General features: G+C 38.8%; 2 protein-coding genes across 2 annotated transcripts; both read right to left on the bottom strand.

The window, feature by feature from the left end:
- Positions 1–6,220: 6,220 nt before the first annotated feature.
- Positions 6,221–12,529, bottom strand: tomm40 (translocase of outer mitochondrial membrane 40 homolog (yeast)). Its single transcript, XM_022198027.2, has 9 exons — positions 12,396–12,529; positions 11,477–11,712; positions 11,144–11,304; positions 10,426–10,527; positions 10,210–10,315; positions 7,767–7,889; positions 7,484–7,560; positions 6,830–6,932; positions 6,221–6,707 (listed from the first exon to the last, which is right to left on the bottom strand). Exons 2-9 carry the CDS (start codon positions 11,691–11,693, stop codon positions 6,568–6,570), a joined length of 1,029 nt encoding a protein of 342 aa, XP_022053719.2. The 5' UTR covers positions 11,694–11,712; positions 12,396–12,529; the 3' UTR covers positions 6,221–6,567.
- A 469-nt stretch (positions 12,530–12,998) lies between these two features.
- ddx61 (DEAD (Asp-Glu-Ala-Asp) box helicase 61) lies at positions 12,999–23,661 on the bottom strand. Its single transcript, XM_022198026.2, has 13 exons — positions 23,525–23,661; positions 21,812–22,675; positions 20,829–20,892; positions 20,594–20,698; positions 19,446–19,575; positions 18,977–19,123; positions 18,551–18,645; positions 18,312–18,434; positions 18,081–18,209; positions 16,666–16,846; positions 16,471–16,572; positions 16,121–16,339; positions 12,999–15,401 (listed from the first exon to the last, which is right to left on the bottom strand). Exons 2-12 carry the CDS (start codon positions 21,988–21,990, stop codon positions 16,128–16,130), a joined length of 1,467 nt encoding a protein of 488 aa, XP_022053718.1. The 5' UTR covers positions 21,991–22,675; positions 23,525–23,661; the 3' UTR covers positions 12,999–15,401; positions 16,121–16,127.
- Positions 23,662–23,735: the final 74 nt, after the last annotated feature.

Below are 23,735 nucleotides of genomic sequence, written 5' to 3'. Positions count from 1 at the left end.
TTAACTTCAATAAAGAATATAAACCTGATGAACACTGACAGTATATCCTTTGGTCAGATGACACCACAATAAAATTGTTCAGATCAGATGGGGTCGAAACTTGTTGGTGTGGAAATGGTCAGGACTACCACAGTGACTGCGTGATGATGGAAGTTGCAGAGGGATGATATGGGACTGTACAAGTAAAAATGGTGTAGGGGTGATAGCATTTATAGATGGTACTATGAATGCAAGTTTGTATTAGCAAATAGTGAACATAAAGTAACTGCCGGTCTTAACGATGTTGGGCAAGAGAGGAAGTTCCCAACGTGATAATGATCCAAAACAACGACACAAGTATTTAAGAGGAAAAAAAACAAAACTGAAGAGAACATGAAAACTTTTTGATCTAATGAGACATTTAATGAACATTGATTGCTATGGATAAGTAACCAATTGTGATACACAATACAGCAATGTAAACCCAAACGATGTTAGTGTTCCCCGTTGTAATTTAAGATGCTGCACTCCCCCCTAGTGGTGAAATTCCGACAAAGCAGTAGTGAACTGAAGAGACGTAAAATAAATAAGCATCCAGAGGTTCAGTTTCCTGTTTGTCATCGGACTTTTCTTGATTTACCAGATACAAATACATATTCATTTTTTTTTCAATCTGGCCACATTTTATAGAAAAATACATTCTAATTATGTAAATGTACATATATAATCAAGAGCATACTGTCTGCAGCACAGAGCTATCAGCCCAATTTTCTGCTCAGACACAAATAATATTTTACTCTGGGTTTTTTAGTATAATTAGCTGCTGATCTTTATATAAATTCAATTCTGACAATGTTTCTTGCCATGAAGACTCTAAAAGAAGAAATGAAAACACAGGCCATGAAAATTGTTTTGCTTCAAAGAAAGTTATTCAGTCTCCTAAATTGATGTAATATGGGTAAAGGCTATTGAGATGATTTTAATGTTAATTATTGATTCCACTACTGAAAGAGCAGCACTAAACAGAACTTAGAAATGCTTTTAATTTTATGGTTCACTGTTTCTGCCACACAGTCGAAGAAATAATAGGACTGCCTTTCCATAATGAACGTCCCCATCGGTTGATAGTGCAAACAGCCTGTCCCATTACCAAGCTTATGCTCAAATGACAAAGCATCCTGCCCCGACAGAATGTGTCTGCAGAGCCAGAGACTGTACTGAGAGGGCTGCATCGAGATGACTGCATGCTTACGGTTGCACATTTTTAGCATTTTTTAAAAGTTACCACAATAGATGGTCACTGTAGTGCACAACTTATGGTATAAATGCAGAACTTACAGTTTTAAAGATTGATTTCACTCAAAATATTCCAATAGTATGTGTCTGCAGAGGCGGAGGCTGCAGAGAGAGGGCTGTTTGTTTTATATTTTGCATATATGTTTGCATATTCAACTTTTATTTTCTCTTAATAATAAATCTAAAGTATATATATATATATATATATATATATATATATATATATATATATATATATATATATATATATATAAAAGTATATAAATATCTTCCTCCAGAGTTGTCCGTGTGTATTGCCTCTTTCCAACCTTTCAGATCATGCTTTTTGAGATCTTGACACCACAAAGGCCATTAAAGATGACTACATTATTATTTTACCTGATAATTACACCATTTGTCCAAATGCAAGTTAAGGAATTAAGTCCAGGCTTCTCAGTGACCAGCCCGTGCCTGCTTTTGCAGTAGTTTGTAATGTTGCCTGTTGGGGGGAGGCAACATTATTGATAATCTGATTTCCAACACTCCTGAACTTAACTTCGTTTTCTGACTGCCCCTGAATGCACCAATGACGTTCGCTTGATCTTATGATTGTGTTTGCTTTGGATTTTAAGAAGCTTTGAAGACGTTGCCTGATGCCGGAGGAGAAGATGAGCAGCTTCGTACCTTTGCAGTAATAAGACTGTGGCCGTTTCTCAGTACGTAACTGTCCTTACTTATGTTCTCATGTCATCATCGAGACTGCATCGGACCAGACTAGTGAGCATAGATATGAATCAGTAGATAGATCAGTCTCTCCAGGAATTTGCGATGTTGCGATCGCGCGAATTCACGCGAAATCAACCAATCTCCGCGAATTTTGCGCGGCCTTGCAATTTTGTCCAATCACCACAACTTTCCCGCAATTTTGGCCCGCCTCCCGTGAGTTCCACCAATCATAGCAGTCCCCAGCGCAAACCTGATGCACGTACGTCACCGAATTCACTTCCTTGTTTATGGTTTGAAGATGCAGACATGTGAGATACTAATGTCTCATTTACCAACAAAAATTACTGCTGAAGACCGTGATAAACAATTAATTCACTGATGTTCTTCACCAAAGCGGAGCTAAACTGTTTTACACCAGTGCTATATTGTGGTGGAATCCAAAAAAGAAAAAAAATCATCGATCGATACACTTTAAAAAAAAAAAAAACACTAAACATATTAGAATGGCTGAAATGAGCGGACAACAGACCAGACAAATCACCATGATGGAAACTGTTGCATCCAGATCCGTTAGAGCACTGAAATAATGAAGGTAAATCAGATTAATTATTTCACCAAAGAAAACGGCGGAGTTATGTGATGATCAGCGTGTGTGAATCCTTCCTCTGTTACCCACATCACTCTAAACGGACTCAGGGATTTGAATGAAATTTTCAGGCTCGGTCAGAAATGACACAAGGACCAAGTGATTAGACTTCAGCAGTGATATGGCTAAAGTTTGGATACACAGATTTGTTAAGGATTCATAGTGGCACAGCATCTGATAGCGGCATGGTAACCATGGCAACAGGTGAACGCTACCTCAGCGGGCCACTGACGATCATGTGATTGTGATCCTACAACAAATCTACCTCTGTGGACATATCGGAAATGATACAAGGAACAGTTGATTAAATTGTGGGGGTGTTTCTGAGTCCCATCAATTCCCGTCGCCCGCTACATATTTAGGTCACGCGATTCGGTATGTATACATGCAGAACACACCTGTCTTGGTGGAGGACTGCACTCTCTCAGTGCTGTTCTTGTTAATTGACGTGACAAGCCGTGAGCGTGCGTGTGAACACGTGTGTGCCATCACTACAAATAAGCTAAAACATCACAACTTTTATCGAAATTTTTTAGAAAAGCTGCCGCGAATTCAGGCATTTTCGGCCGCAACAATCACGAAAATCACCCGCGAAATCCTGGAGGGACAGATAGATATATATATCTATGGCTGCAGCTCCCAGTGGACAGGAGGGCTTTTTTAGAGGAAGTCAGACTCAGTCACACAGAGAAACATTAGACCTCACACTGAAACAGAGCTACAATTCTGTGTCTTGGACAGAATTTATTTTATAAGCTACATTTGTGACGGTAATAATCCGTGCCAGAGCAGACCTCATTAGCACTTCCGCTAGGTCGGCTAACTTGCGGTTATTCCATGGTTTCTTTTGTCGATAATGTAGCCAGAATATGGATTAATTTTTCGTTTGGGCTTGATAAAGACAAGAACAAAAATATTCAGAGCAAGTGGAGCAGCTAGCTTACGCTTATTACAGATTGATTTACATTTTCAAAGTCACATTTTTGAAATCATGTAATATTTCCGTAAAACAAATCAAGACTTTTATTTTATCAGACAAACCTGGAAACGTTGTTTATCCATAATTCCGCTAACTTGACTGAACGTGGGCTGCAGTTCCTGTTATTTAAACATCAATATGATGTATAAATGCAGATGGACTTCATATATTTCACTATGCAGACATTTTTATTGAAGTCCAGTATATTTTATAGACATAAACATATTTGATAGAAATACTAGAAATGGATTTCTGATTCCTCATAATGACTGATTTAATGCCATTAAATGTTCATCAGTGATTCATCTTTAGTGTGAAATTTTTAACTTTACACCTATATATATTTTTTAAATGTTGGTCATTTTAAGGTAAGACATTAAAGGATGGTTTTCTCAGTCAAATTAAAAGTTAAATTGACTGAAATCTTTCAGGCAATGTTGTTTTTCTTTCAATTTGAAATATCTCAATTTAATTAATACAGCTCAGTCAGTTACATTTTACATTATTAAGAATTCTTATTCAGTTTAACACTAGATGACGTATTAGTTCATTGAGTGTTTCAGAGCCAGTTTTTTTCTTTTCAATAATCTGTATTTAAAGTGATATTATTAAAATATAATTGCAATGAAACAGCAACAACGTAAGAAACGACCAAATATACAAAGAAAGTGCAGCTATTTTAATATTTAAAAAAAAGATCTATCAGTTAGAACATGAGGAAACTGCAGCTAAAGTTAAGTTAGTGCAACTATACATAAGCAACGTTTCCTTTTACTTCCAGAAAAATAAAAGCCTCATATTTGCTATTTATTAAAAAAATCACTGAAAGCAACACTTCCAGTTTGTTTAGTTTGTTGGTATTTATTGGTGGAGCAGCAGCACATTTTCCACAGACAGTATTACTGTCCGTTGTCTTGTTTTTATCAGTTTTCAGTTCAGTAATTCAGTCATTCGGCTGATTAGACCAACAGACACTGAAGGACTCCGACGCAGTAAATGATGATTTACTGATTGGTGCCGCTTCAATGAAATTTATGTTCAACTTCAGAGTCAGATATGTGAGCAGTGAACCCAGGAGTTGGTGGAGTTTATTTGTGTGTGTTGACCAGAGAAGAGAGGTAGTATCCAGTGAATATTGGCTTTAATGTGAATTAGCGATGCTAACCGAGCTAGCTGAGCAGTCCTGATTAGCAGCTAAATGTAGCATTAAGCTAACGATGTTTGTGTTGTTTCCTGTCAGCAGCTGAATTGTGTTGTGTTCCTGTAATGTGGTTCATTAAGTTCATAAAACTGTGGCTGGTTGACGTTAATGTAACGTTCAGGAAACTTAAATGTGATTAACCCGTTAAACTTCAGCGGCCCGTATGTGCCAACGTATTTTGCTAAATTGACCGAAGCTGCAAACTCGATGATAGAAACATTATACACCCATGGAAAGCTTAGATTCTCATGAATCCGCCGGTATAAACCACTTTCAGATGCAATTACCACAGCGGGTAATATAAACACATTTGTCCAACAAACAGCAAATAACGTAAACAGCACAACTCACCTTTGAATGCTCAAAACTAGTGACAGATGAAAATATTCCACTAAAAACGGCCATAATCCAACCTTGGTCATCCAGACAAAACAAGCCGGTAAAATATTTTGTCCAAAACATGTCTTGAAATCAGTAAGCAATCCACAAATAGCTAGTTTTTGTGAATGTGCACCTCGCACTGCGCGTCCCATATTGAGTGAATGGAAACAAAATGGCGTCAAATCCCCAGTTGTCGCCACTCTGATATACAGGCACTCTAGTGTAGTCATAACACATAAGATGGTCTTCATAGTGTAGTTACAGCCAGGAGTACAGACTCACCAAGGACCTTCAAGATGCAGTATTCTTTCAAGTATAACACAGCATGAATGTGTTGTTATAGATACATTCACTGCACTTGGCTCTCTGTTCCACTAATTGTGTGACATTTAGCACCATTTCGCTGCACCTCTGTTAAATTAGGTAACTTTAAAGGGGTGAATAGTTGTGCAATAGTGTATTTTACATTTTATGTTTTCAAATAATTGAATTAAATACTTTTTATTGGCACCATATATATCAGTATTTGGATTGTCTATTGCAAGTTGGTTAATCATAAACTTCTAAAGCAAGATGAGACTGCTGGTTAGTTCCTATCCATAACTATCATGCTAATTTATGTCCCAGTCCTGACAAGAATTCATATACTCGTATTGATCTGTGTTCTAGAAAATGAGAAGAAAATCCAACTGCACTGCATTATAGTCTTGTCGAGGTTGTTCATGAATGGATGGGTATTTCGCCATTCAATAAACAGAAACATTAGCATTTCCTATGCCCTGCTGCCTACTGCATCTGGACTGCATGTTTGCTGTTTCTGCTTTATAATTTGGTGATGTTTGAGGCCATAGCTTGTGTGATACTGCATGCATTTTGTGTGATGGGTGAAAAAAAGTATTAGAAGTAAATCAGCATCTATATGATGCCTAAACAAAGACTGTCTATTAACAAGTTTACTGTGAGATGGCTTTGTTAAAGATGCTGTCCACACCCCAGGCCCACTTTCTCTATAAACAATCACCACATCCAGTAGTAAAAAAAGTAATCACATTTATTTCAATCCATACATGATCACCATATATTATGTCTCACCACTTACTTTGATTTTCACATCACATGTTCTCATGCATCACCTGATGCCCTCTGATAAACATCTCTCTAGCCTCTGGGTATATCCAATACACCATGAAGGAAAGACATTTGTGCTACAGTATGTAGGCATGGCTTGGCCAGTCCTGGCTCCTTGGTAGTTGTCTTTCTTTCTGCCCCAGAAAGAGAGTCTCTGAATCCAATTTCTAAAACTTAGTCCAGGTTCCTGTGTTGTCTCCGTGCCGGTCCAAGCTGTGACCTGCGAGCTGGTTCCACGTAGCCCCTGCACCTCTAGCCAATGGTGACTCCAAAGCCACACTGGAACTTGTTCTTGCGGTGGTTGAGGAAAGCCCCTAGAGCCAGTGTAAGAGGCAGCGGCACCAGTTTTTTCTCAATGGTTGCTCCAACAACCCAGTTGCTGTCAACTGTGCCTGCGGAGAGGAAAGTGGGAAAAGCAGTATTCTTTAAAAAAAGAAATTATGTATTTATTTTGTAATCTTCATAGTTACTTAACCCATGTGGCTATAGGAGTATTCATGCAGTATGTATTTACCTTTGAAGAGCAAGTTAGCTTTGGGGAGGTCCAACTGGTAACCAAAGGATGTTGTAGTGTCTTGCATCCTTGTGCTGGCTTCAAATTCAACCCCTATCTGCAACTGTAAAAGACAAAAGTTAAAGAACAGATTCCAATGTTAGAGAATAGGGAAAACACCACAGGGTTGATGGTGCAAAAGTCAGTTCCAGAGTGAAGCTGGAGCTTGTTTGCGTGGCAGTCTGAGTTACACATATGAAGTGGAGATCATCGCCACATTTGTCTATGAACATTTGATATGCTGACAGCTGAGATATTTTAGACTTAGCAGAATCAGCTCTAGAATGTAGATAAATATGGCGGAGTTGAACGTGGTTTCTCAGTTGGAACGAAGCACCTCAGTAAAATTCTTGCTGACTTGAAAAGCTGGTTGTAAATCTAGTTGTGGGGGGCTTGATGAATGGCAGAAGTTAATCTTAACACCTTTTACTTTATACCTCCAAGTCTACAACAACCACAAAACACAAGATGATAGATTTTCACAATATGGGACCTTTAACACAAACTCAAAAAATGTGAGTCCGTCCTGTAAGCTAAAATGTTGAAGTTGAAAAAAAAGAATGGATTTGAATGCACTGAAATGCATCCACATGTACACATACTGATATTAGGTACCTGATCATTTGCTTTGTGATAGTATGTAGCATGAGCTCCTGCTCCTCCCAAAGTCACTGTAGCAACATAGTTGTCACCTGAGGAGAAAAAAATGCATTTCTAAATCCTCAACAAACTACAAGAGAGTGAACAAAAAGGTTATCGTAATGACAGATAATTCTGAAACTTTGTAGACACTTATTAAATGGTGAACTTCATGATAAACAATACTGTACAATATAGAAATTTGACCATCACATAGTCTTGTGGTTCACAGTATTGAAAAGCTCAGGATGGATTTTACCTGTGTATCTGCCCAAAAAGGAGGTGACTGTTCCTTCCTCCCCTGGTCTCCTGTGATACACCAGCTCTCCACCCAGAGCCAGAGCTGGTGTGATGGACTGGAGATAGTGAGCCACCAAAATGCCTGGAGGAAAGTAGAACAGCAACATCCACTATAGAAACAGAGTATATTCGTGCTGGTAGGACTTCTGTTTGTCTTCAGTTTTGGTCTTGAATAGGCTTTTGGGAATTCTTCCTCTTAATTATAGTATTACCTCAAGAACCTAATTTGTCATCATTGCTGTTTACTGCATCGTTTCCCTCACTAAAGGCAATACATTTTCAGAATAGAGAATTTCACAAAATTCTCTATTCTTACAGAAATGTGTCAGTAGCGCCAGGGACTGAAAACAGCTATGAAATTTGGCACTGGCAATATTGTGCCAGATTCAGACTACTGTCAAACTCTATATACCTAAGGAAAAAAATGTTTTTCTGTAAAATATCAAAATAGAGGCAACCTGTGGTGGTGACATTTTCCTGATGACTAAGTGTACAACTACACAGAGCTTCTTGTATCCAACCAACATTCAATGTTTGTCAAGCCCATCATTGACCATTAATACAAATGACAACAGTGGATGGTACACTGCTGCTGATGCACAGCTAAGATTGTGTTCTCTCACAGGTGTATGGACAGAGAATTCTAGGCTCATTAATAGGTGTAATAACAGTGCAAAGTGTTCAGTTCTTGGTCTGCATTTGATAAAGTCAAGTAAATGCATTAGGTAGGATAATAAACATGTGAATATTTACATATTATTAGTTACAATATTACAGTTGCTTTATACCTGGCTTACAGTATTACTCACTCTGATATTGAATGTAAGACGACCTTGTTGAATTATGTTTTTCTGAGAAATAAATATGATTTATTATTCCCCAGTAGATACTCTGTGCACATGAGCTTTATTAGCAAACTTGTAGTTGATCTGTAGCTTGGAAAGCATTCATGCGTGAACTACAGGCGCCCCCTTGCGGTACTGTTTGGTAAGGTCTGGAAAATGTCTAGTTAGTTATCACAGGTCGGACTTCAGCTTCGTGAGCTCATACAGCTTACTGATTATTTCTTTGTCTCTTATAGGCCACTCATTATTCATATCACAATCAAGCAGTTAAGTGCAGTTGCAAACAAAGACCGTGCATATCATGGCAGTCTTCAGTTTCCAATCACACTGACAGCTCTTAATTTTGTATGATGGAATCATTAAAACACGTGTTTGGTTCTTTCATAGATTCATTCAATTTTCTTAGTGCTACGGCCTCTTAACTTCTCATGGGTGATTATGATCGACTACAGCTGCCGACTATTCTGAGCCAATTTAAATGGGACCCATCTGATACACTTACCAGACTAAGCCACAATCACTACGACAAAATCTAAGAAGTTCAGCACAGGTAACATCTGAGATGCGACTCATTGACAAGTCAGGAAAGTCACTTAGAGTCATTCCAAAGCAGCTACAGACCCCAAAATCATCTGTACAAACAACTCTAAGTAGAAAGTGTAGGCACGGTTTTGTCACGACAAGAAAGAAAATGCAAACTATCACCTGCTGCTGAGAGGCAAATGGTAAAGATGATCAATAATCAAGCAATTATCACCAAATAGCAGATCTGCCATGAATTACAAGCTGCTGGAACACAGGTGTCAATGTCCAAAGTCGAGTAGATTTTGTCATATTTCCAGAAGACCTCTAATAAATGTATGAAAGACCCAAAATTCATGATTGTTTTTAGTGACAAAGACGTACGTGTTAATCATTCCATCATAGAAAATTAAGAGCTGCAGGATGCATTGGAAACTCTGAACTGCTATGACATGCATGGTCTTTACAAGTGTAAGTAAACTGTATAAAAATACTTTTTTGCTTGGATGGAAATTTGAATATTGTTCAAACTATCTACTAATTGGCAATGCCTGCTGTGACTCTGACCCTGGACATTTCATGTTTAAGTAAGTGGCTCAATGCAGTGAGTACACCACTTGCTCCCATCCAACTGCAAACACTACCTCCACAGTTTAAAGGCCATAGACATTACTTTTACTATGTTAAACCACAAAGAAAGGATGTACATTGTGGCATATGCAAAGCTGTAAACAGTGCTGCATTTTTTCTGATTGACTAAAGAAATAATGGCTTCAGCTTTAACTGTATACAGTTTCATTTGGCATGTTACATGTGGCATACTTTTCCAATAAAGCGCTATATTTTGATAGCAGAAAAAAACCTTACTATTATTATGTTGATTTCATAATCAACACCCAGCCTTATACAGCAGCTATGTCCTGCTGATGTTCTCACTGCCTAACACCGTGACTGTTCTTATGATGTGTTGATAAAAAGTACCAAAATATACAATTAAACTTCACCAGCAACATGAAATAATTTGACTGATCATACCAGATCCAACAAGTACATCTGGATTTCCTAAAGTCACAGCAGAGGTGAAGTCCTTTCCGCGATACTCCATGTCACACTGCCAGTTCACAAACTTATGTTGCTGAGTCTACAAAACAAAACAAAAAAAAGAAAAAAGCATCCAAAAATTGAAAGACAGTGCAAAGGATACTTAAAATAATGAAAATAAACTCTACAAGTCCTCATTTGTCTACCTACCTGGATGGCTATTTTGGAGCGCACAGCAGTTGTAAGCTGGTGAATGACTTGGGCGTTCAGACTGCCAGTGTTGTCCATATCACCGACCATGACTGGAAATGACTAGATAGAACAAAACACACCAGTTTGAGTGTTTAAGTAATGGGGATGGCTGTATTAACAAGCAGTCAAAAACAATGTTATCGAGCTTTGGGCTGCATGCTTCCTAAATCAACAATCGACATGCTGTGTGGCTGGCTATCAAAAGCTCATGTACTCCATGTGGTGCAAAGTTTAACTGAAATATGTTTTGCAGTCCTGAACTGCAAAGACCACAAAAGAAGTTGCTCATTCAGCTCTAACTAAACTAACTAATCATATAACTACAGTATTGTTCTTGCTCTTGTACATGTGGGTTCTTTCAGTTAGCTTCCACTGATATTTACCATCTAAAAATACAGCACTTTTGAAGTCTGTTTTATCATTCAAAAAAATTACATTTGGAAAAATTGCAGTTGTAAATCATAGATGAACACACAAACAACCCCTATGTTCAGCTGTAAAATTAGATTAAATTAAGTGACTTATATATTTGTAGAGCATAGACAGCTCTAAAGAAAGAGAGAGAGACAACATAGAAAGCTTTGTCATGATCAGGAAGATTTACAGCAAAAAGATCCAAATGTCAGCTCAGCATCATGTCAGGAGTTTAATAAAGCCAATAGAAAATGGTCATTACCTCTGCTGGTCCAGTCTGTTTACTGCCTACATAGGTAGCACCAAATCGATAGCCAGAATCACCCAGAGTGCTGAGGGTAACAGTATGGCTGACCTGGAAGTGGTTACTCAGGCCCTTGTTGACCACTAACCGCACCCCTTCCATCTGCAGAGGGAAGACCTCTAAAACAGAAAAAGAGCAATAAATGACCTATGTTACTCAGCATCAAACAATTATTTTAACTCATAACAATGTCATGTATATTACTATACTATAACTGTTGAATAAATATGAAAAAACACACTAACAATCTACTAGATGCACATCTCAATATTTAACAGTTAATGTTCTAACCTTTACATTTGCGGTGGCACTCCTCATATGTGCCTGGGTTCGGGAGTGAGGAATCTGCATCTGCTGCCTGAGGATCAGATCCAGATGATGGAGGGACGGAAGACACTGCAGGCATGGTGAACCCAGGAGGGACTGACACCAACCCTGGGACCCCTTGTCCACCTCCAGCTGCAGCTGAGGCCGGACTGGGGGAGGCGGCAGCCAACACACTGCCCATACTCTGAGACTGTAACAGACTAAGAGAGACGGACAATGCATGAGTAACTTATTTCATAATTTATTACACCATTGCTATTAATCATATAGATGTGTGTAACTGGTCGTCCATATACACACACACATATAAAAGGTGTATCTTTCGATAATCAGTAGTGTAATTTACAAACACCTAGACGACCTGTGATGTTTGATAACGTACAGGCACCGATTGTTCACATCCTGAGTGCTTGAGTACAGCTAACTCTTAAAGTGTTAGCTCACTCACATGCATTTAGCTACCATCAACTTGGCTAGCTACAGTCAGTGCTGTGTCCTACTGTAGTGGCAGTAACTGTACACCAGGTTGGCTGTAGCTAAGGCCCAGTTGTAGTTGACCCCCGACATACAAATTAGATCACAACACAGCCTGATAATTACAAGCGATATGTGCAACTTGCGGTTTGCTGCAGAGGCAACGTTTAGTGATGAGACAGGGGCCAGCAAAACTCCGCTAACAGTATTTAACCTATAAAGGCTAATGCAAGCTAGCAAGGTTGGCTGGTTAGCTAGCTGGCTAGGTAGCCATGTGGAGACGACCACGAGATATGTTCGTCTAAACAAGAAAAACATATCAATTACAAATGCGATAAGTGCCAAAGTGATGGTATCTGCTACCCACTCTTATAAACTTCTCCTTTAATTTCACGGCTTAGCTACTCACTTTAACGGTTTGGGTCCTGGGGTAGTTCAACACCGGTAAAGTTCACGACAACGTCCGTGACCGTAGTTGATAAGTGCCCGCCCATTTCCCATGACTCGTCTGGGGATTGGCTAATGTTCATATCACTTCAACAACCATTGGCTGAGGTTACAGCTGGGACAGTACGCTCCTGGTGACGTATCGCAGAGTTCATTCGCTGAACATTCATTTAATTCAGGCTCTTACTGAATGACATTCCAAGGGTACGCCTAATTTGGGGGCCGTACGAAATGGATACAAAAATATAATAGCATAACGCCATATTATAAATAATAATAACGAACATATTGTTTGGGCCAGATTTTGAATAAGAATCGTACTTCCAGATCGAGGGTTCACATTATAAGTACATTTCAAACTGCATATGGTATCAAGCTCCATATCGCATTCTATGCAAGTTGGCATTGCAAGATTTATGGTTAGATCTGTCTTACCGAGGAATAGCTTAGACTGCAGGTGTGTATTTTTTACTACGGCTCTGATACTAGATCTTAGTTTTCTTATTGTACGAGAGAAATACAAGCATTCACAAAAACAGACACTGATTTAAAAAACACAAGGAGAGTCAGTCAGCTTGACTTTAATTTGTTTCTGGCACTGGCATTGACACACTACAAACAGAAAACTCTTGCTGTTCTTTAATAATACATCTGTTCAACAACACATGAAGGTTACTTTTCCTGAAGACAGAGATGACACAAAAAACTCAGAAAATGTTTTGAACAATTACCATGGCCTGCACTTAAATCACTGAGGAACCAAAACCTATCACCAAGGGTAACTCCTTTAGAATTGCTGTAAAAGAGGGCGGAGGCATGGTTACTCTCCCTGGTGGGGCTGGACAGTAACGAAAATGGTCAAAATTGAATTTTGGATCTCAGATGTATACTTTGTAACACTGTTCTGAAGTCAAGAAGTCTCAAGTGGTACCATATTCAGATGACAAGTGTAGGTCTATTTTTTAGACTTTTAAAACTGACAAACTTGCATTAGTCATGTCAGGGGTATGGACAAAGCAAAGGTTTGATGTTAGACTAAGGCACTTTATAGAGAAGACACTACACAAATCACACTGAACAAGATGGCTGATTTTAACATGTTAACACCTGAGAAATGCTGTCAAGTGCTATGGCTTTATAAAAGAATCAAAAACATCTGGCAAACACTGACTTACTCTCATTATTGGGTCTGCACCTAATCAATAATCATTTCAGTGTCAATGACCTTAAACTTGCATCTTATAATACCTTACTTCAGCAGTAAATGCTGGGATTAAAAAAAAAAAAAAAAAAAATACAGAAAGGATATAGTCTGCAACACCGTTTCAGGTGACCTGGAATAGAACGCCACAGCATCCTTCTTTTCCCTCAAAGGAAAGTGGTAATTTTGGTTTGGGAAGCCTTCTTCATTGTAACATAAGTAATTTTATGTCAACTCTTTCAGCTTAGGTTTCTTTGTGAATGATGAGGTCAAAAATATTTTGGATAAGGATGTATGTATAGTTTACTGTATTTTGAAAATGTATTCCTCCATCTCAACAATTAGGGTATTGGGAAAATTGTTCTGCTAACCAACAAGAAGGATGACCAAAGCTACAAAATATTGCCACTTAAGGGGCAAATTATTAGGGATACCTGCTCATTAATCCAAATATCCAATCAGCAAATTATGCACCAGAAAACTAATGCAGAAAAAATGCAGGCCTTGTGACAACATTCAGTTGTTCGGACAAAACATCAAAACAGACAAGAACAGTGATCCCAGTGACTGTGGAGGGTTGTTTGTGGTGATTGCTTGTGATTTTCACAGAAGTCTCTCGGATTGCTACTGTCGCCAAAAAAAAACAAAAAAAAAACCCAGTGGCAGCTGTGAGGGTAAAAGTGTCACACTGGTGAGAGGTCAGAAGACGCCAAGATTGCTTCAAGTTGACAGGAAAGACAGTAAATACATTTCTTTATAGAAGACGTGTGCCAACAATGATAACTGTGGCTTTAGTGGACACTGGCCCACAGTGGCTGGATAGTATAAAACTGGAAAAATGTTCCCTGGTCTTGAAACTACAAACTGTCCTGCATCATGCAGATGAGAGGGTCAGAATTTAATGCAAGTGCAAACGGTGTAATGATGAGATTACTATTTTTGGCACAGTCTTGGCTACTAAGCAAGCATCGCAGAAATTGAAGCATTATTGCTGACCATACATCACATCAGTTTGTGGTCACAGTCTACCTCTTTTAATGGCTATTTTTAGCAGGACAATACACAAGTTTGTCATCACAAATATCACAGTAAGTCCAGTGTACCAATCCAGCAGAGAACCTTTGACATGAGGTTGCAGCATAAATGAGTCGCTGATAAATTTGCAACTAACTGCATAATGCTACCAACATAAATCCATCTCTGACGAATGATTCTAGCACCACGTTGAACCCATGCCACAAATAATTTTGGCTGCTCTGACAGAAACAATGGTCAAACCCAGTATTAAAAAAGTAAACAAGCGTAGTTTTTTCTTTAAGGTGTGGTTTTACTTTTAACCATTTCCTCAAAAGGTTTTTAGCATGATGTATATGTGACCAATATAGTTAATGGTTGGCACTATCCACTGGTTACACCTGTGGTTTCACATTGTCATTCTTGCAGCAACAACCAAAAGGTTCACATCTGCCATTTATTGTCAAGAGTGACTGAGCTTTAAGCGACAGCAAAAATGGACAGCGATCTCTAGCGCTGTGGCAGAAAGACGAACTGATTAAAGTGTTCGTTTTTACATGCAACTGTTTAGATACCAGTTCACTAGCATATGTACAAACAGAAATGGAGCTGTTGTAAACTCACATTGGGTAATGAAAAAAAAAAAAACTATAGTAGATCCTTTTGATGGCAAAGTGGAAGAAACAAATCTTCATCTGTCTTGTGTGATGTGCTGCCAATATTGAGTGACAAATGCCAGGCGCCATGTTTCTCCTGAAAAAGAAACCGCAAGAGCAAAGAAAAGAATTAGAATGTCTTATTCCCTTGTGAATGACTGCTTTAGCAAACATGCAGAGCAGACAGCTGGCCGTGTGTGCTAATCAGCTCTGTCCAAATCTATGCTGGCTGCTGTGGAGCAGTTCGAAGAGGACGACTCTTAATCCCTCACCTTTAAATCCTGTAAAACTTCAGTTAATCTTCTTCATGAAAGAGGATATGATCCATTTGCAGGGTTGCTAGTATTTGCTCTACTTCAAGAGAATGAGTGCTCAGAGCTTTCTAGTACTATGAATACACTACTAATTTGAAGTATTTAAATAGGCCAAATTCAGTTAAGTAGGATGTGGAAATTAATAGTTTATCGGATGTTCCCTTTGCAATTATTCACCTAGCTGCATTACCAAATAATGGAGCTTTAATCCAATCCTTGATAGTGAATGAAAAAAAAAGTCCATTGCCTGAAAGTCACCAGTCAGTTTTTGGACTTGTAACATACAACAGTCTAGACAATTAAACAGAACTTGTCTCTTCCCCACAGGGCTGAGCATCAACCCTCAAAATACAAAGTTGGTGATGCAAAAAATGCAGTTAAAATGTGACCAAGCTAGAGCAGCTCAGGAGTAGCTGTACAACTGGCTGAATATATAAAATCAGTTCATCTTAAAGGTTTACTTTCAATCATGGTTTGTTTTTCAGCTGTTTGACAAACTGACCATTCATTCAGGCTGCTCCCAGGTCCTTGTTTTTTGCTCCCCCTTCATCGCCATCTTCATCTGGGTCAACAGAGTGAAACTCTGCCACATACAAGCTCTTGTCAATGCTGCTGGGGATGGGCTTAATGTCAGTAATGAGCTGGTCCTCAATAGTCTTCAGGTTGTACCGATCCTCTGAAGTTATCAGATTGATGGCCAGACCCAGGTGACCAAACCGCCCTGAGAGAGAAGACATAATGTATATACTATGAAGCATTGGTAGTGGTGTCATAAAATGAGTTTAGCTGTGAGAGCTTTTAAAAATGGTAGCTGTGAACAAAACCTCTACAGCATTACATAAAAGTTTGTACCTGATCGGCCAATGCGGTGCAGGTAGGTCTCAGCATTTTTGGGGAAGTCAAAATTAATGACTACATTCACTGCCTGGATGTCAATTCCCCGAGTGAAAAGGTCTACAAGAAAAGATGTGTAGCAGTCAACATACTGAACATGAGTCATTTACATTTTCAGTTCAGATTTTAATATGCCTAACTCCCTTCACCTACCTGTGCAGACCAGGTTTCTGCACAGTCCATTTCTGAAGTCATGGAACACACGGTTTCTGTACTCCTGCATCATCTTTGCATGAATGTAGAAGCACGAATAACCCAGTTGGGTGATTTTTTTCGCCAGAAGCTCAACTCTCTGAGTGGAGTTGCAGAAGATGATAGACTGATTGATCTGGAGCTGTAATGGAAAAGTACAGATTTATGATCATTTATAACTCAAGGAATTAACTCATGTCTTTAAAAGAATGCAACTCTTGAGCTCTTTTCAGACAAGGGATCCGTAACATTTCTGGCTTGAACAATTTGTTAAATTGATAGCATTCTGTCATTGAGATGTAGTCACCTATCAGTCAATGTTTCTCACAGCTTCATTCGCAGATACCACTCACAATGTCAGAAAGAGCTACAGTACACACAGCCATTCATGCAAGACTGGACAACATACCAAGTCATGTATAGAACATAATATTGCAACTATTGAATCTAACAGCAGCTTATCAAACTGCCCAAATAACTTACAAACTTGTTCTTTTCTGCTTTCCTAAACACTGACACTTCAGTCTATGTGTGACGATAATCTAACCACTTCTTTTCCAACAGTAAAATAAAAACATCCCAACAGCTGTAATGCAGCTCAGGACTCAGGAGGGCCATTCTGCAACAAACGATTTAACTGCAGCTTATGAACTGTGATTCTGTACCTGACAGCTCATCTGTCTAATGCGAAGAAAAGTTAGTGGCACAGAGAGATTGCGCTCCATACTGGGAATAATCTATAATTATCAGGATTTAATTCTCCCTTGCTTTGAGAATGCACATATAGATCCAGCTGCTGTCTGATGCTGCAGATATTTCATAAAAATATTAATCTAAGCAGGTAGTGTGCTTTTGTTAGTTTTCTAGTATAGTTTTATTTGTTATGGACACATCAGTTTGCATTTCAAATGATTTGAATTTGTTGGACAAAGTGAGTGAGAAAGGTGAGATGTGATTTTGGCACACAAACTGTGTCTTAAGCACTCTGATGTTTTTGGACAAATATTGGTGCTAAAACAAGTCTTCAGCCAATCGCTTCACATAACTAATTACAGTTGTCTATGTGTGCCTACTCCTTACTGTGACTTGGAGCTGTTCAGAGTTGTGCTGTTGTTGTAAGTGATACAGAATTTATAGCTGGTCAGTGCAACTTTTACAGTAAAGTGATCAGGGTGGAGCATTTGTACATGAAGCCATGATACACAATTATTCAGTAAACCTTCTCTAGAAATAAAATTCAGAAGTCTGAAACTGTCAAACAGGTGGATTAACTGTACTTTTTCATATGGAATTTAAACACTCTTGACAATGGCACAGCATTTTTTAGGCTCTTAGTATACAAGTGGCAGGCCACACCTGAAGCTCCGAACACTCACCCTTGCAAAGAGTGTATTGAGACAGTGGACCTTCTGTCGTTCCGTCACATAGGCATAATACTGAGTGATGCCCTTCAATGTCAGTTCCTCCATCAGGTTGATTTCATAAGGCTTCTGCAGGTGCTTGCTCTGGAAAAGACATTCAAATTTTATAGCCAGCACTATGAAGGGGAAATAAATGTTTTCATTTTTTACCTAATGAGAGAATCTAATTGCTGCTAAAGTTCGCACCATGAATTTTTGCACGGTGATGGGGAAAGTGGCAGAGTAGAGCAGAATCTGGCGATTCTTTGGCAAGAAGCTGATAATATCTTCAATCAGGGCCACAAAGTCCTGGGACAGCAACTTATCTGCCTTAGTAAGGGAATATAAAAATAAAGAGCATCAAAAGAGGTGGTCTGCTTATCAATCTCATAAACAAACAGTCAACAATATGGAAAGAAGTAAATAAAAAATAAGGGCAAACCCACTTCATCCATCACCATCATTTGGGTCTGATCCACTTTTGCCACACCCTTCTTGATCAGATCTAGTATCCTGCCTGGTGTGGCAACCACTACATGCACTGGAGGAGACACAAACAGCGCATCACAACAATTTACACTGAAAAAATCTCTGATATCGCACAGCCTCTTGGATTTCGGGAGGTGCCTAAGTTCTTGTTATTCATTTACATTTTGAGTAGTGCAATCAACATACAAAATATCTTTTTCACAAAACAGTAAAAGAAAACCTAAGGGAACATAGATGTAAATGCTGCATGAACTAAACTTCAAAAACAACTTAGAGAAGTACAAAAGTCTTTACCTCCAAGTGAAAAAGACATAAACAAAACTATTTAAACAATCTCCTGCATATTTTTTTCTCATCATAAAACAACTTTTAGCACTAATTACCCATCTCATCGAGACGCAAGATGTCATCTCTTAAGTTGGTTCCTCCTGTGGTAGCCATGATTTTGACCCCTCCTAGGTGTTTGCCGAGCTGAATGCTGATCTGGCTCATCTGCAGGGCCAGCTCTCTTGTTGGTACCATTACTATCGCTGGATGAAGACAGAAATGAAAACGGGTAATGAAACACGAGGGTTGATGAGATACATGAAGAATTATATATATATATATATATATATAGTGCATTTACAACAAACAAAAACTGTTCATCAAAAGCAGAAAGACATATGTACAGGGTAGACTGGCGCAGTGATCATGAACTTGTGCACTTGGTCCAGAGACTGTGGAGCGACAAACCCATCAGTCAAATGTGCCATAGATTTGCTAACCCAGATGAAATTCTGTTCTTTCCTGCCCTTCACAGGAACAGTTGGTCACCGTACAACTTTTACCACCAGGCAGGAAACAACTCACCCTGGATGTGATCCTTCTTCAGGTCAATTCTCTCTAGGAGAGGGATGAGGTAGGCTCCACTTTTTCCTGTACCGTTCTTGGCCCGCGCCAAGATATCTCTACCTGATAGGGCAATAGGGATGCTTTCCTCCTTTTGGGAGAAAGACAAATGCAGTCAGTAACATGGGCATGTTTCATCGGAAAAGACAGACTTATTTGGAAATAAGGCAAAAAATTATGGAAAGGCAAAAAATTATGGAAAACACCATAAAAAAATACTATCATATTTGCGGCCCCTTAGAACACAGAACAGGGCTGCTGCAACGTCACACCACAAATATAAAGACACTTATAGTAGAGAGCTTACTGAAAGTTTGTAATTGTAACAATAACCCATTGATGTACTAAGGGCAAATGGATACCAAACCCAGAGATGACCCTGTTCACTTTGTCTGGCACATGGACTTAAGTTCTTAAGCTCATTTCTTTGCTTCCACATTGTGCTGTCCCACCTACATGCACATTGTTGTTTCCTTCTCGACTCAAATCTGTCAAGTTACAATGACACCATGAAAATAAAACTTGCTTTTCTGGGTGCTGGGGAGGTTTTACTAAAATGAAACATCGATAAAGTAAGAAGCCATGAAAGAAAGAGTAAACTGCACTTTTGAGGCATCTCGTCAAATGTTTTACAGATATCTTATTACAGTCTGTGGAGAAAATGCTTTGTAGCTCCAGTGGATTTTTTTTTGTGGCAACAGGTCTCTTAATAAATTGAGGTAATAACCTCGCCTAAAACTTTGCAGTCTGTAGTTCAGATATGCTGTGGTAAAGGGGATAAAATTAAGTTTTTGTTGGACCACACCACTGCAGTGGAAGAATCCAGTGGCTGGCTAAAGGGTGCTGCAAGAAAGGCCTACAACTCTGGCTCACTGGCATGCACATGCAGGAAAGAGAGATTAGTAGTAACAGGGTCAAATGTTTTCAGTGGAGGACAACCAGCGAGAATGTTTCAAATAAATTATTCAATGAATTTGATTAAGTGGCATTTGGAGCAAGCATGAAGTAGCAAAGTACAGTTCTACAGCTAATTCTGAATCAAAAAAGTGGCTCTTTCAGGACATTTAAAAGCAGCACTAAGGGACCTGAGTTCTGGATGATTTATCTACCTGGATAGGAGAGGGTTTCTCCCATCCCATTTCAAAGATCCCCATCAGAAGTTCTCGCTTTAGGCAGTAGTCTTCAAATTCATTTCCCTTGGTTGATGTCACATCCTGGGGAATACCAAGAGGCTGTTCATTACAACACTAGCCAACACAGACTGACTGAGTCTCAAACATTTTTGAGAGATTCATGACAGTGAACCTCAATAATTTTGTCTTGTGTTGCCAACAGTCACCTTACCGAAGTTTTCATTCTGTTGTCTTTTGGAGGAAGCTCCAGCAACTTCTTCCAGTCATCACCAAACCTATAAGTACGAAAATGCATTGTTAAGGCTACATAAATAAAAGAATAAAACACTGGCACAGAGGTAGAAATATGACGTTGGCGAATTAGTCAGTCGTTTGTACAGCTCTTTTAAGTGAATGATGAGAATAAGTTGGCAGTTGCGAGCCGTTCATATTTGCAAATTGCCCACACTTTCATGTGTCACCAGTGAGCCCAATGAGTCGGACTTGCCCACGCTGCCTCCACATGAATGACTAATGACATCTGAGTTTGAGTTGTCCACAGCACACTCCATTCACGTGAAAGCAGCTATATACACGCAGCTAGCTTTTTAACAATACAGAAAAAAACACAAGAATAAAATGGATATATGTAGATAAAAATATATACATGAATACATATAGTATATAAATAAATAAGTATATATTGGTGTGATGATTAAGTTTGAATTATTCTGATCCATATTGTAAATTCTAACTGCTACCAGGGATTGTTTCCTTGATAAAAACGAGTTAACCCTGTTTGACTTCTAAAAAAATAAATGAATATAACAACGAGCCAGTCCTCAAGATCTGGCTCCCTTAAAGAGCCATAAATCCCATCTCTACAAAGAAGGGGTCTCAATCCTGTTTCACCAGACTTATTTTCAAAACAGCCACTTTTTTCTTGTACATTACTCACACAAAGGACTGGTTTGACTTTTTCCCCTTCAAAGAAGAATCCAAAGTAATATTCTGTCTTTTAACATTCATATGAAACAAAAACATAATACACAACACTAAAACAAGTAATGATGGATAACTGAAAAACCATTTTGCACTCTGTATTCTTGCAATATTTTGGCAAATATGCAGGAACGTCCTAAGCTTTGGCATGACGTTCTTCTATCCAGCGCCTTTCTCTCAAAAGCTGAAGAATAAGTGGAACCTGTATCTTACCTAATGCTGCCACTGCTCTGAGGAATGCTGGTTCTTTCCTGGGGGGCACTGAGCTGTTGGACAGTTGAATGAAGTCCTAACTGTTGTGCACCTGGCTTGGTCTGTCCTCTGAGCTGCCCATTTGCTGGTTTGTTCAATCCAATCATTGCTGCTGGATTTGCTGTTCTTGTTGTAGCCATGGGTTCAACGCTTTAACTTGCAATTCTTCACAGTGTGCAATTTTTATATTTGTTTCTTTTTCACTGTTCTGGTTTGTTTAATGCACCCGTGTAAAAATAGTAGTAGGATTAAAACCTGAAAAATAATCTTTGCTTTTTAAAGAATGTATTGTGTACACAATCTGACATTCAGACCTCTTGAAAAGAAGAAGTCTGTGTATGAATTATGTCTATTTACAAGACAACTCTCCAAAAAGGGAGAATTAGCATTCATATAAATAATATCAAAAATGTGATCAAAACATAAACTCTTGTATTTCTTGTTTGTCTCAATGTGCATATATTCTTGTTGTAGTGACAACCTTGTAATATTTTTGTGTGTTCGTTGAGTATTTTGGTTATTTAAGTTTGAGCGCTATGTTTCTACATTCAAAATGGCCAGTTGCAAAATCTGAATGATCTGCTTGATTACATATCAAGCTTATGATTTGCTGATTTCACATTAATTCTTCAAACGTGATTGCTGGAGCTTAATACTGGATTGAGAAAAAAAACATTCCAGGAAACGTTCTTCAGTATGGGCAGTGGAATTCAAATGTTTGTGGTTGTCTTGTTCTGGTTTCCTGTACTTCTGCAGCAAAATTTGCAATGGCAGTCTGCAAAGTGCTTCAAGAATCGCTGATCACCAGAAAAAAGTCCCGGTTACCTACCAAGACATATACAATCGAGAAAGGTTATTTTTGAGCGTTAACGAGCAAGTAAGCAAAACAACAACAATAAAAAAAACACAGCAGAAAGCAGAGCAACACAAACTGGCATTAGTCGAAATCACAGGAGATAATTACGAGGCGTTTCAGACGTGTACAATAGCAAAGCCTTTCTGTAATAAGACAGAAACTAACAGTACTATAAATTTATGAAGTTAACCGGTAAAAACGCCAACAATGTTAGCATCTTGATTCGGACATAAAGCAATTAAAGAACTTTATCCTAGACTATAAGCTAAAGCTACCTTAAGCTATCCTAACAGGAGTTACAAGCTAAAATCAACCCCCGCGTCAGCGAACACCAAGTTCTGTACCAAGTTGGTTAACCGCTGGAATACGTACAACAAGCTGCAACGGCAAGTTAACAATTACTGTATTGCCTAGACGTGGGTCTCTTCTTTTATAAACAGCCGTTGTCACCGTCGATAACAAAGTTAGCGTGATAAAGTTAACTATAAGTAGCGTTGAAACTTCATGATTAGCAACGTGGTTTTCCCCAACCAGCTAGCAAGCTAAGCTTAGTGTTGTTCACGTTTTTGCGAGAAACTTTGTTTCAGACTATGTGTAAAGAAACTAAGCCTACAAAGCAACTGTGTATCCACCCATTCGCACCTGTTCCGTCAACATTTTAATCTAACCTGATCAAATGACTAAGTTAACAAGCTAGTGTTAGCTTATCCAGTATGCGTTAACAATAACATTACTGTTAATCAATATACTTGACAATTGACTCCTTATCAGTCGGAGGATCAGGATACCTCAACTGTGATACACCTACTAAAACTCACCCATTGGATCGTTGCTTGCCTTTAGATCGGCAGTTCAGATAAGTTTGGTATAAACTAGTTTCCAGAAATGCCGCGAGTTGTCACTCTTTTGTCTCTTCTTTTACAATATTGACAATTCAACATGGCCGCGCACTCGTTTTGGGGGTTGGTGGCTTGCTACAAAAGACCTCCAACTGACCAATCACAGCTTTGCTTTCAAATTCTCAAAGGT

Source organism: Acanthochromis polyacanthus, chromosome 12 (assembly GCF_021347895.1).
Source record: "Acanthochromis polyacanthus isolate Apoly-LR-REF ecotype Palm Island chromosome 12, KAUST_Apoly_ChrSc, whole genome shotgun sequence".
Lineage (NCBI taxonomy): Eukaryota > Metazoa > Chordata > Actinopteri > Pomacentridae > Acanthochromis > Acanthochromis polyacanthus.
The sequence above is the reverse complement of the archived record's forward strand: the minus strand, read 5'-3'. Positions and strand labels throughout refer to the sequence as shown.